The sequence below is a fragment of the Oppia nitens genome, unplaced genomic scaffold (genome assembly GCF_028296485.1).
Source record: "Oppia nitens isolate AA-2021 unplaced genomic scaffold, nextdenovo-longstitch-racon4-pilon3 scaffold2_pilon_pilon_pilon, whole genome shotgun sequence".
NCBI classification, from domain to species: Eukaryota; Metazoa; Arthropoda; class Arachnida; order Sarcoptiformes; family Oppiidae; genus Oppia; species Oppia nitens.
Genome location: NW_026533210.1, coordinates 2,554,254 through 2,567,272, shown reverse-complemented (window position 1 = coordinate 2,567,272; position 13,019 = coordinate 2,554,254). Strand labels below are relative to the sequence as shown.

General features: G+C 22.7%; 1 protein-coding gene and 1 non-coding gene across 3 annotated transcripts in view; both read right to left on the bottom strand.

The window, feature by feature from the left end:
* LOC128956211 (neuroligin-4, X-linked-like) overlaps positions 1-4,444 on the bottom strand; it is a 41,812-nt gene extending 37,368 nt beyond the window's left edge. For both annotated transcript variants that reach the window (XM_054301899.1, XM_054301900.1), the window contains exon 1: positions 3,951-4,444. In XM_054301899.1, the coding sequence (XP_054157874.1) occupies positions 3,951-4,428 (478 nt within the window). In that variant the 5' untranslated portion in view covers positions 4,429-4,444. The remainder of the gene's footprint in view (positions 1-3,950) is intronic.
* Positions 4,445-10,635: 6,191 nt separating this feature from the next.
* Positions 10,636-10,709, bottom strand: Trnai-aau (transfer RNA isoleucine (anticodon AAU)). Its single transcript has one exon. It is a non-coding gene; the product is annotated as a tRNA-Ile (tRNA).
* Positions 10,710-13,019: the final 2,310 nt, after the last annotated feature.

Here is a 13,019-nt window from a genome sequence, read left to right as displayed (position 1 = left end):
TTCAATGTCTAGAAAAATTATTTAAGCAATTTTTATGTGTGTGTTTTTTTATTATTTTTGTTTTTCCCAAATATTGGCAAAATATGAAACAATTTTCTAAAAATTTATATATTGTTGTATAAATTTTAATCAAAATAAGATTTTTTTAATACATTATGTTGTTGTTGGTGTTGTTGTTGTTGTTTTACACCCACACACGCATATAAAGGCATGATATTTCATAAATAAAATTTTTAACATAAGATTCAGGATTTATGCGTTTATTGTTATTACAGTATTATTATTAGATTATATTAAAATTAATTTTTTTCTATATATAAAACAAAATATATTGTTTTTAAAATTTTCAATTTGCATTAACAACAACAACAAAAAAATTGAAAAGTCATGTCAGTATTTTGTGTTTGTTTACGTATTGTGTATTACAATATACAGTATATATATATAATCTTTTTATATTTTATTGCATAAGTATTAATATATAAATTTATATAATTTTTTCAAAACTTGACTTTTTATATAAAGAAGTATTTCATTAATTATGTCCGAGCGGTTTTCTAAATAACTTTTGATTTGGTAGAGATAAATTATTTCTGTAAAAAGTTTATAATTTAGTTATTTACGCGTGATAATAACCACTTTTCATTTTTAAATTTAAATCACGTGATTACATTTTTAACGGGATGTTTGCAAACCACTATGTCAAAACCTAATATATAAATGATAAGATAAAAATTTTATAGCAAATTTGTAAAGCTTAAATTGATAATTTATGGGAAGAAAATTTTTTGAAATTGGTCAAAGAATAAATTTTCTATGGCTTTTCGAACTTGTGGAAAAACACATTATATAAAATATTCGAAAATAAAATGACGTTATTTATGGATAGTAGACAATTATTAGATAAAGATTTTACTACTATTACTTTTTCTAAAAACAAAATTTTTTTATGTCGAATATTTTTTCAGATAATTAAATTACACTAAAAAACGCAATATTGTAATATGATAATGTAATTTTTATTTAAATTTGATTATCTAAAAAAATATTCGACATAAAAAAATTTTGTTCTTAGAAAAAGTAATAGTATTAAAATCTTTATCTAATAATTGTCTACTATCCATAAATAACGTCATTTTATTTTCGAATATTTTATATAATGTGTTTTTCCACAAGTTTGAAAAGCCATAGAAAATTTATTCTTTGACCAATTTCAAAAAAATTTTCTTCCCATAAATTATCAATTTAAGCTTTACAAATTTGCTATAAAATTTTTATCTTATCATTTATAGATTAGGTTTTGACATAGTGGTCTGCAAACATCCCGTTAAAAATGTGATCACGTGATTTAAATTTAAAAATAAAAAGTGGTTATTATCACGCGTAAATAACTAAATTATAAACTTTTTACAGAAATAATTTATCTCTACCAAATCAAAAGTTATTAAGAAAACCGCTCGGACATAATTAATGAAATACTTCTTTATATATATATTAAAAAAAAACTTTCTTATTTAAATATACAATATATTTATTAATATACATTGTATGCCAGTTTTTTGTGTGTTGTTATTTAAGTAATGCATTTAAGAGATACTAGAAAAATATAACGAAATAATAATAGATCTTTAAATTTAAAGTTCAGTCACGTCTATGATTATAAAACATGTGTTATATTTTTAATAATAATAAAATATGCAAACATTAAGTGTAAGTTTGAGTGTTATATTATAGATATATATATAAATTTAATTATCAACTCTCTATTTTTAAAATGAAAATAAATAATTAGTAGTTCATTAAATATATTAGAGTTTTAACTATTACTATAATAAAGATAATGAAGTATTTTTATATTTATAAATGATAAAATTCAACACTTAAACTATATTACATTTACATTTTACTGTACATACAATCATTAAAATATTTTCACTTTATATATATTTTTTTGAAATAACTTCTGACTACTGTTTGAAAAGTGTAATAAATTAAAGCTATAAATTATATGGCAAATAGCGGTCTGGGTTTTTAATATAATGGTTACAACCTTTGAAACAATGAGAAGCCATAGATTTTATTACTAATTATATAATTCACAGAGACTTCAATATGTATTATTAACTTAACTTTGTTTAAAGAAAGAGAGAGAGAGAGAGAGACAGAGAAAAACCTTTCACTGGTTTGACACTATTGTCTACATTTTATAACAACAACAACAGTGTTGTTAAACATAAAAATTTTTCACATTTAACTTAATATAACACAATATAATGTGTGTGTGTGTGTGTGTGTGTGTGTGAGAGAGAGAGAGAGAGAGAGAGAGAGAGAGAGAGAGAGAGAGAGAGAGAGGCTTAGACTATAAATGTATGCCTTTTAATGAAGTTTAGTCTCAAAAATAAAATAAATATATTTTGCGTGAAAAGAGAGGCAAAGTCAATGAAAATGAAAGCAAAAAATACCGCTGAGAGTTGAATACTACACATCAGATACACACTAACGGCAAGAGTTTTGTTAAATATAATGTTACTCTTAGTCTTCAATACTTCTTATTATTCTTCTTCTTAAAAATACAGTACAAGAAGTCTTTGTGTTAATACAGTAATATACATACAAAGAGTCTCTCTCTTTCTCTCTCTCTTTCTCTCTCTCTCTCTCTCTCTCTCTCTCTCTCTTTCTCTCTCTCTCTCTCTCTCTCTCTCTCCTCTCTCTCCTTCACTTCTTTAGTTATACAACTCATTGAAACCAACAAATTTGTGAACAATTTTTTTTTCTTTCGTTGTTGTTGTCGTGTAATTTCAAAACAACTGCTATTGTCTTAATTAAATCAGTATAAGTGTATATATGTGTTATAAAACACAAAAAAAATTGTTCAAATGTTAGCTCTCAATATTGTAATACTATAATAATACTATATATATTTATATAATGTGTGAGATTGTAATAAAAAATTAGCTAAATGTAATTAAAAAAAAATTGTTTCATTACATGTAATACAATTATTAAACAATACATTATGTAATACATTGATTCTATATGCAAAATGTTTAGATAATTGTTATTTTTATAATATTTATTATAATTAATTTTTAATGATAAATAGAATATCAATTTAATACAATTTATTTTTTTTAGTTACAAAAATACAATAAAAATATTTTATATATTAATTATTACTACATAATAATAATTATTTTGTTAGAACACAAATAAGATAGTTATTAATAAAAACTAATTAAATAATAATATATCGCTTATGTAATGTTTGAATATAATATCTTTATATATTTATATAAATATATTGTATTATACATTACTATTTGGTGCTATTAAGTGCTAATTTATTTCAATAAAATAAAAATAAGATTTTTCTTGTTTATTGTTTTATATATTTAATGTACTTTTATTTCTTTTTGAAAATTTCTATAAAAATTTTATTTTCAAGTGATACTCATTTAAAATTAAATAAGCGCTTAATTATTTCAAATGACTTCAAGGCTTCATAAAATAATAGCACAGTTTTTAAAAATGACTGCAATAATCATTTAAATAAATATTCAGAAAAATATCTATTAAACCAAAAAGTATATAATATTATGATATATTTAAAGTATATACAGTATATGTACTGTACTATATATGTATATATGTTGTATAAATGCTGTAAAAAATTTTAAACAATTTTTTGTGAATAAATTTTAAATTATCGCAACAAAAAACGTGGCGCAAACATACATATATATATAAAATATCGCAAACAATATCAGCACCACATTTACATTTATAAAACAGATATAATAAATATCTATATATATTGAATAAATATTAGATATACAGTATGTATATAATATATGATATATAAATATATATACTTTTATAGGTAGATATGTCAATACTTTATGTGGCTTAACAACAATAGGTAAATATGTAAATATATAGATATGACTGACCAGATTGTATGGTGTCTTGTATTGGATCAACAATTGGTGTATAAATGTTAAGATAAAGACAATCTTCCGATTGATTGATGAGTTGGGGAATCATTTTTCTCATGAATTCAAATCTCTGTAATGGCATCCGTTTGAGCGCTTCGGTCGAATTGTTCATAACTAGTGCCGACAGCGGTATCCTCTGCGGACACACCGGCGACAACCGATTGGCCAAACGGATGCCACGCCAATGGGTGGGCGTCACGGGCGGCATAAATCGCAGTGAACCGACCGGCGGTGTGGCATAGGGTACGCCCAGATAGGCTTCAATGGTGGCCAGTGTTATACTGTTGAATGTCGATGATAGTGATGGATGCGATTGTTTGTTTGGCGTAAATGACATATATATGCCCCGTAGAGCACCGTATTTGGTGTTCACCTGACGTACCGATAGATTGTCCGATGGCTGGTAATCGACACCATTTACCAGTCGAGACATGTTTAACAATACAAACAATGTTATCACTGTTTGAATCATATTTTGTTTTTATTTTTAGTTTTTAGTTTATTTGATTTTCATTTAAACATATTATTTTGAATAATATAATATAGTAATAATTATTATTATTCTTAATGTATTTTTGCTATTTTTTAATTTTAAATAAAATTGAACTTTACATTTTATTAAATCAAAACTAATCTAGCAAGATTAACTACTGTAGTTAAAATTATTATTATAATAATTATTATTATGTAAAAATAATTAACATTTAGTTTTGTTTAATCGTAGACGACATGTTCACAAAACAATTTTAAGCATTTATTAAACTAATATTTTTCTTTTAAAGTACTTAAAATAAATTATACATTATATTACATGATTTTTTTATTGCTTCAAAAAAAATAACTTCAAAATCATTAATCACATGAATAATTTTCATTCAAAAAAAAGTTAAGACATGTTTTTTTAATCCCCACAAACAATACTATGTGTGATATTATTATTATTATTAATATTATTATGTAAACAACAACAACAACATCTTGACTGTTGTCGTTATCGTTAAAAAATTGTGTTTTTCAAAAGTTTATTTTTATATTATAAAATAAAAATAAAATTAGTTATTATTTGTGTGGAAATAAAGACATATCATTGATATCAACAATACATATTGACAATAATGTTGTTGATAATACCGGTACTACTAATAATAACAACAAAATATATAGAAATTAAAACGCTTTCATAGAAAAAAAATTGTTATTTTATTTCAGATTACAAACAATCAACAAAAAAAACTATTAAAACATTTCAAACAAAAAGTTAATACAAGATTATAATCGTTAAATAAAATACATTTTTTAATAAATAAAAAAACTTATTAAACTTTAAATATATTAAAATTATTGCTATTATTATTATTATTACACAATTTTAGAAATTAATTTTTCATTAGAAATCTATTTTGAAAATAGAAGAATATATTCACAGAATATTCTGTATTGGAATACAATGCTTACAAACAACTACTAGAATACAGAATTCAATGTTCACTCGTTTAGAGATAGACTTTAAGTGAACCTAAAAGTGAAAAACGCGAAGCAATGCATTCAATACTGTAGTAGTAGTAGTAGTAGTAGTAGTAATAGTACTGTATTTATACACACATTATTTGATGGTAAGGGTATATGTACTGAAAACTGTATGTACAGTACATATACAGAATAACTGTGACTATATGTCTATGAGTGCAGTAGTAAACAGTATAATGTAGATTGCGATTACATGTATACTAGAAGTACAGTATAAACCATTGGTGGCTCACTCTCTGCCTGAGCGCCGGCTAAAAACTAATGGTAACTATTCTCTCAGTATATTCTCTTCACATGTGTTGTACAGTCTCTGGCAGTTAACTCATATATAATGTTGGCTTAAAGGTTGAGTACTCACTCACTCACTCACTCACTCACTCACTCGCTCGCTATACGACTGGCCATTGCTTAGCCCTATCTCTATCTCCACATACTTCACACTTAATACCATAAAATGCATTCAATTTAGACACATATTTATATGAGTCTTTCAATTGATTTATATATATACGATATATCAGTATATATTTGTATGTGTGTTATGTGTTTGGCTTAAGTAAGAAATGGCAGTTTTTTGATAGTTTTTCTTTGCACTCACTAAAAGATATAATTTATATATAATATACAACAAAAATATGCAAATTTATGTGTAGATAATAATAATTTTTCATTAATTATTAATCTCTCTCTAATAATGAAATAATTCACGACACGACGGAAAAAAACTTTGGCTTATGTTTATAAAGCGATAAAATATTTTTTTAATACAATAAATTAAATGACAGTAATATATATAATTTATTTCTCTAAAATATATGAAAACAATTGAATAGTTATGCAAAAAAATTATATCAAATTATTTGTTGTTTGTTTGATAGGATTAAAATCTGGAAATAATTAATAAAAAAAATTATGGCTTATAAAATTTAAAAGTTACTGAAAATACAATATATATATTTATTTTTAAAAACTATATTTTTCAAATATTTTTATTAAAAACTTCGGTGTTATTTTTATTTGTTTGTTTGTAAAGTAATATAAATATCAATTTTGATTTTTTTTTGTTGAATTCTGATATTAGTCACTATAGTATATATATAATTCAATTTGAAATGATTTATTGAAAATAACAAATAAGTGCAAAATCTGTACCATATTTTTTCTATTTAATTCATAATACATTTATTGAGATAAATGATTGAATATTACTGATGTTATACTGTATATATAATATATATATTTGAGATATTGTAAACAGTATATATTGCTTATTGTATTATATTTGTTTGCTAAGTATAATGAATTATAGTATAATATAAAAAATATACATTTTGATAAATATATGATAATACTGTATAAATTACTTTACTGTATATTGTTTATAAATATTTAGCAGACTATGTTATAATTTTGATTAATTAACAAAATTATACTCTATTTATACTAATTACTATACGTTCAAAAAAAATATAATTACAAATTACTTTAATAGTTAATACAAAAATAAAGTACAAATTATAAAAAAATATATAATATTTCTAAATTCTACTAATTCTTAGATTCTTAATATATAATTAAAAATTATTTTTTTTATCTATTGATATTAAACATTAATATATAATTTTTTTTAAAAAAATATATGACTTGATGTAAATATTTACAAATCTAATATTTATAACATGAATCTTATTTAACAAATAATCTGGATATAAATAGAAAAAAACACATACATGTAATCAATACATGCAATCAAATGTAATCGTTGATAGTAATAGTTATATGGATTTTATTTTGATGATTATAACACTCAAAAAGAGACACTTATTTTTTTATTGAAGACTTTATTATTATTAGGACTCAATGGAGTAATCGATAGCTAATGTGTTGTCAATAATAATTTTTTTTGTGACAAACTATTAAACATTATTAAACTTTTAAAAAAAAAATATTTAAACATATTATAACTTTAGTCTAAAATCTACAATCAATCTAAACTCAAAAAATTTTAAATTGAAAATAAAAATTACAAATTTTATTGAATTTTATTCATAAAAATTACTAATCTTAATGATATCTGTATCAAAAAAATAATTATATTAATTTTTTTATTAAACATAATTTAAATATTTAATATGTAAAAAATTATAAGTATTATATGTAGTTATAGATATCACATAAACAGTAAGTTTTGTTTGTGTGTGTGTTTAAGCATTTAATTAAATTATATAGACGTAACATGTTTTTGTAATTAAATTTTTAAAAATACCACTAAAAAACTCGTGTTAATTAGCAAATTCAACATAAATAACAAACAATGACAATTTAAAAAGTTTTAGTATTATTATTATTATTAAGTTAATTATTTGGTTGCTTACATGTGTTACACACAATAACATGGATTTATATATATATAACTAACATGTTTTTAAAAAAGGCTGTCCTAAAAATAGCCTCAATAGACAAACCATACAATTGGGAGTCAATTATTGTATAGAAATAAATGGCAAAAGTCGTTGTGCGGAAAAATATTTGTCGACAATATCTTTGAACAATATTAAGACATAAGAGATAAAAATCGGGTGTTTTTGTGTGTGTACTGTCGGGTGTCGAGTAGTTTTGGAGATTTTTTTTTGAGGATCCAATTTAATGAACTCATTGGACCTTAAGTTTTGTAAACTATTTGAGAGAATAAGAGAGAGAGAAAAAATAAGAGAGAGAGAGAGAGAGAGAGAGAGAGAGAGAGAGAGAGAGAGAGAGAGAGAGAGAGAGAGAGAGAGAGAGAGAGAGAGAGAGAGAGAGAGAGAGAGAGAGAGAGAGAAGAAAGAGAGAAAGAGAGAGAAAGAGAGAGAAAGAGAGAGAGAAAAAGAGAGAGAGAGAGAGAAAGAAAGAGAGAGAGAGAGAAAGAGAGAGAGAGAGAGAGAGACTGCGAAACAAAATCCGAAAAATATATATAAGACAAGAGAAGAGATGACATTACACTACAATACGTCGACAATAGGGTTCTCATATTAAATCTAAAAGAATTGAAGACAAAATAATAATAATAATAATAATAATTTCAAATAATATCAAAAACAAGATTTTCTATACGAAACAATTGTTATGTTATTGAAAGCAATGAAAATATGTGTAAAAGTGGAGAAATAAAAATAAAATATTTCTTGAAATAACTATAACGGCAATGACATAACCAGTTATGCCTTTTAGATATTATAGATCAGAGACTATGCGAGTAAGTGAGTGAGTGAGTGAGTGAGTGAGTGAATGAGTTAATGAATGAGTGGGTGAGAGATCAATTGTATATCATCGTTGATAATAATGATATCATAAAAAATTATTTGTTAAAAATATGCCAAAAATTACTATTATTTTAAACAGATTATTTATTTTGCAAAATAATAATAATAATAATATATACTATAACTATCATACATATAATTTATTGTATATTGATTTTATTTAATATGTTATTCAGGATTATGTCTAAAAAACTAATAATATATATATATATATATATATATATATAACATATATTTTATTGTCCGCCAAATCCAATTGTTTTAAAACTAAAATTATTTTTCAAACTTTTTTTTGTTAGCAAATTGTCTTTAATTTCATTATAATTACTGTATATATTAGATATAATACTATTATCAAACACTAATACATGTATTAAGATTTAAAACATAATTTTAAAATAATGATTGAAATTATATAGCAATTATTTTACATTAGTATATAATATCGTTTATTCAACTATAAAACTATGCAAAATATGTCAAATGTAGTAAATTTTTGTATATTTATTAATTAAATTACTACTGTATTTGAATCAAATATTTCTAAAAATTTAAATTATAATAAAGAATTCATTTTAAATTATTTCAAAAAATAATGTAATGGTATTTTTACAATCATTGAAAATATTCAGACAATAGTCTATATATAAACTTAATAAAATATTTGTTATCATTAAAACAATAGCCCAAACATTAGCTAATGGTCAGTCATGTTTTTACAATATTAGTTGTAAAGTTGTGAATATACAGTATTTTGAACAAAAAAAATATATAAAGATTTAACAATAGATTACAATTATAATAGGGATATAACTTATATATCTATCTAATGATATGATATGATATTATTATATTATGAGTAAAAATAATAATTTTCTTAATGTCGTGTCTTAAAGCTGTCAAATCATTAACAGTAGATCCGATGATATGCTATATCATTATATATATATATCACTATCTTTATACACACACACACACACACACACACAACACACACACACACACACACACACAAAATAATAGATCTCAAGTAATGAGTTTTATTTTGTAGGTAACGATAAAATTTTTAGCATTTTTTTACCACTGACTGACTGACATCACTGGAAATCATTAGTCAGTCACATACTGTTGTCTCAAATAACACTACACACAGTATGCAGGGATATGTAGAGTTTATTTTATCAATATATATATATATATATATATATGATTTTAATAATAATTAAGTTTAAGATTGAATGACATGGTATATGTGCTATTGATTATAATCAACAACAAAATTAGTGAAACATTTTTAGTCAATTGGAAAGTATGGTTAATAAAGAAACGAAAAAAAACTAACAAATAATTATAAATCTACTAATAAGTGACAAATTGATGTTAAAAACATTTTCTTAATGAATAATTAAATCAAATAATACAGTATATTATTATTATTATATCATAGTTTATTAGATATAATGGTAAATAAATAATTATTATATGATTAAAATAACAAAATTTATAAATAGTATTTAACTTTAATTAAAAAAAAATATTAATAATAGCATTAAATAATAATTAAATAATACTAATGATTATTAATTATAGCAATTAGTCAAATTAATTTTTTTAACGAAAATTATTAAAATATTAGTAAAAATTATTTAAATAACTTATAAATATTATTTAAAAAAAACATTATTAAAATTGATTTAATATAGAGTAAGTTATTTTTGTTTTTATATAATTGTTATATAAAAATAATAGAGATTGAGATAAATTAGTTTTTAAAAATAAGTATTAACAATATAAAATATTAGTAAAAATATTAATGGCCCGTGAGGGGATCGAACCCGCGACTTCCGCGTTATTAGCACGGCGCTCTAACCAACTGAGCTAACGGGCCAGCTGTTAAGCAGGGTAATTAAAAAAAATTTGTTTACTAAATATTAGCAAGCAACTAAATTGATAATTGAAATTAATATCCATATCATAAATATTAATAAAATTTTGTGAGTTAGTTAATCAATTAATTAACAACAGTTAGAGAGTTTTATATAAAAGTTTTATAATGTTTTACTTTTAAATTTTTTTTGAACATCTAATATGTGGCTAATATTAAAAATTTCTGTATAAAATTAGACCAAATTATATATACTGTATATTATAGCATAAACTTAGCGTAAAATTAATAAATTAATGAATTTATTTATACAACTTGAATGACGGATAATAATATATATCATATATAATATATATATAATAAATGGTTTGAATTAATGGTTAAAATAATGAATCAATGAATGGCTTGTGTTTTATCACAGATAAGATATGTGTATATACTTTAAGGGGTTTAATGCAATATACACTGTGTGTGTGTGTATGTGTTTTGGGTAAAACTTTGGGTGATATGAAATCCTAATATAAAATATGGATTTCATTAGACATCTCTATAACGTTGTGTCACTCATTTAAAGACAATAATATTATAACGGCGTCTCTAATGGACAACCATTTGAGTTGGAAAAGCCATGAATACGATTGGACGCACAGACTTGACATTACTGTACACTCTATACACTTGTCTTCATATTAATGGTTTAATAGGCGTTAAGTATAGTATACTATAGATATTATTAATATATCTATCTATCAATGATATATATATAGTATATATAAAAAAATAATATATCTTTTAATGTCATGTCTTTAAAACTGTCAAATCATTAGCAAAGATCCGATTATATGATATGTTATATCCTCTGACTCTCTCTCTCTCTCTTTCTTTCTCTCTCTATCTCTCGTCCTCTTCATTGATGTCTATCTATGGGATGAGTAGATCCCGAGTAATGAGTTTTCATTTGGCCATAAAATTCTTGGCATTTCTCTGTTAGACATCAAATTCAAAATCATTATTCACTGTTGTTTGATATATAATCAAATAATACTAATATTAATAATAATTCTGTACTAATATTATATATTATATATTTTGTGTTTTAAGTTTGATATTAATTTAATCGTCTATTGGATGATATACAGTATAGTATAGAGAGTAAGAGTCAATCAAAAACCAAAATTAGTTTAACTTAATTTATAAGATATTTATTTATTTATATTTTTTTTTTGAATAAAACATAATTTAAAACTTAATTAAAAATAATAAATAGTAAGTAAATAAATAAATAAAACATATTTAGTTATCATAGTATAATAATAATCATTATTTGCCATAATAATAATATGGATAATAATAATAGTAGGGATTATTGACAGTTTGCGGTACTAGTGGTTGAATGGGACCGTTAGTACCAGTAGTACCAGTATTTGCTGCCGCCGGTTGTGTAGCATTGTTATTGGTAACACCGGTGGCCGTAACACCCGTCGAGCTATTGGTACCGATGCCGGCAATTTGAGTGCCGCCTCCCGTATTATTTTGTATGATTGATTGATTTTGAGCTTAAATATTTAAATATTTATTTTTTTTATTAACAGCAATTATATTTGATATATACACATAATACTATGAATTATTTTATTTTTGAAATGCTTACCATAGATTACCATTGAAAATAGTACTAATACAACAAATCCGATAAATTGATACATTTTAAAAAAAAATTTAGTATAATTAATAAATTCTATAATCTATAGAAAAAATGTTTTAAAAAACAAACTAAAAAAACAAATATTAGTTTTAGTAATTTTAACACAAATAATCCCTTATTTTATAGTCTAAATAGTTGTTAACTACAAACCGGATTTAAATATACATTAAGTAATACCATATTTTTAAACCAAATAAATTATATTGTTTAGCAATTAATATATAGTAGTAGTTATAATTAAAATTAGTTCAATATATTCAATAACATTTCATTGTCATTAATATATATTTTTTTAAATTTGACTATTTGATGATGATAAGATCCTGGTAATGATTTGCTAAATAATAAAAAGTTTATAAAAACAACATATGTAATTTAAAATAATGTACCAGGATAAAATTAATCAAAAAAAATAAACTATCAAGGTTGACATGAGAAAAAAAGGTTATTTTATAAATTAATTTATTTGTAAAAATATATTTATTAAATTTTTATAAAAAAAACTGCTATAATTGCTAATAAATTTTCTGATAAATAATAATCAAAAACTAATAAAAACTAAGACTAGAGTTGCCATCACTTGTTTGAAAAGTAAAATATATAAAATA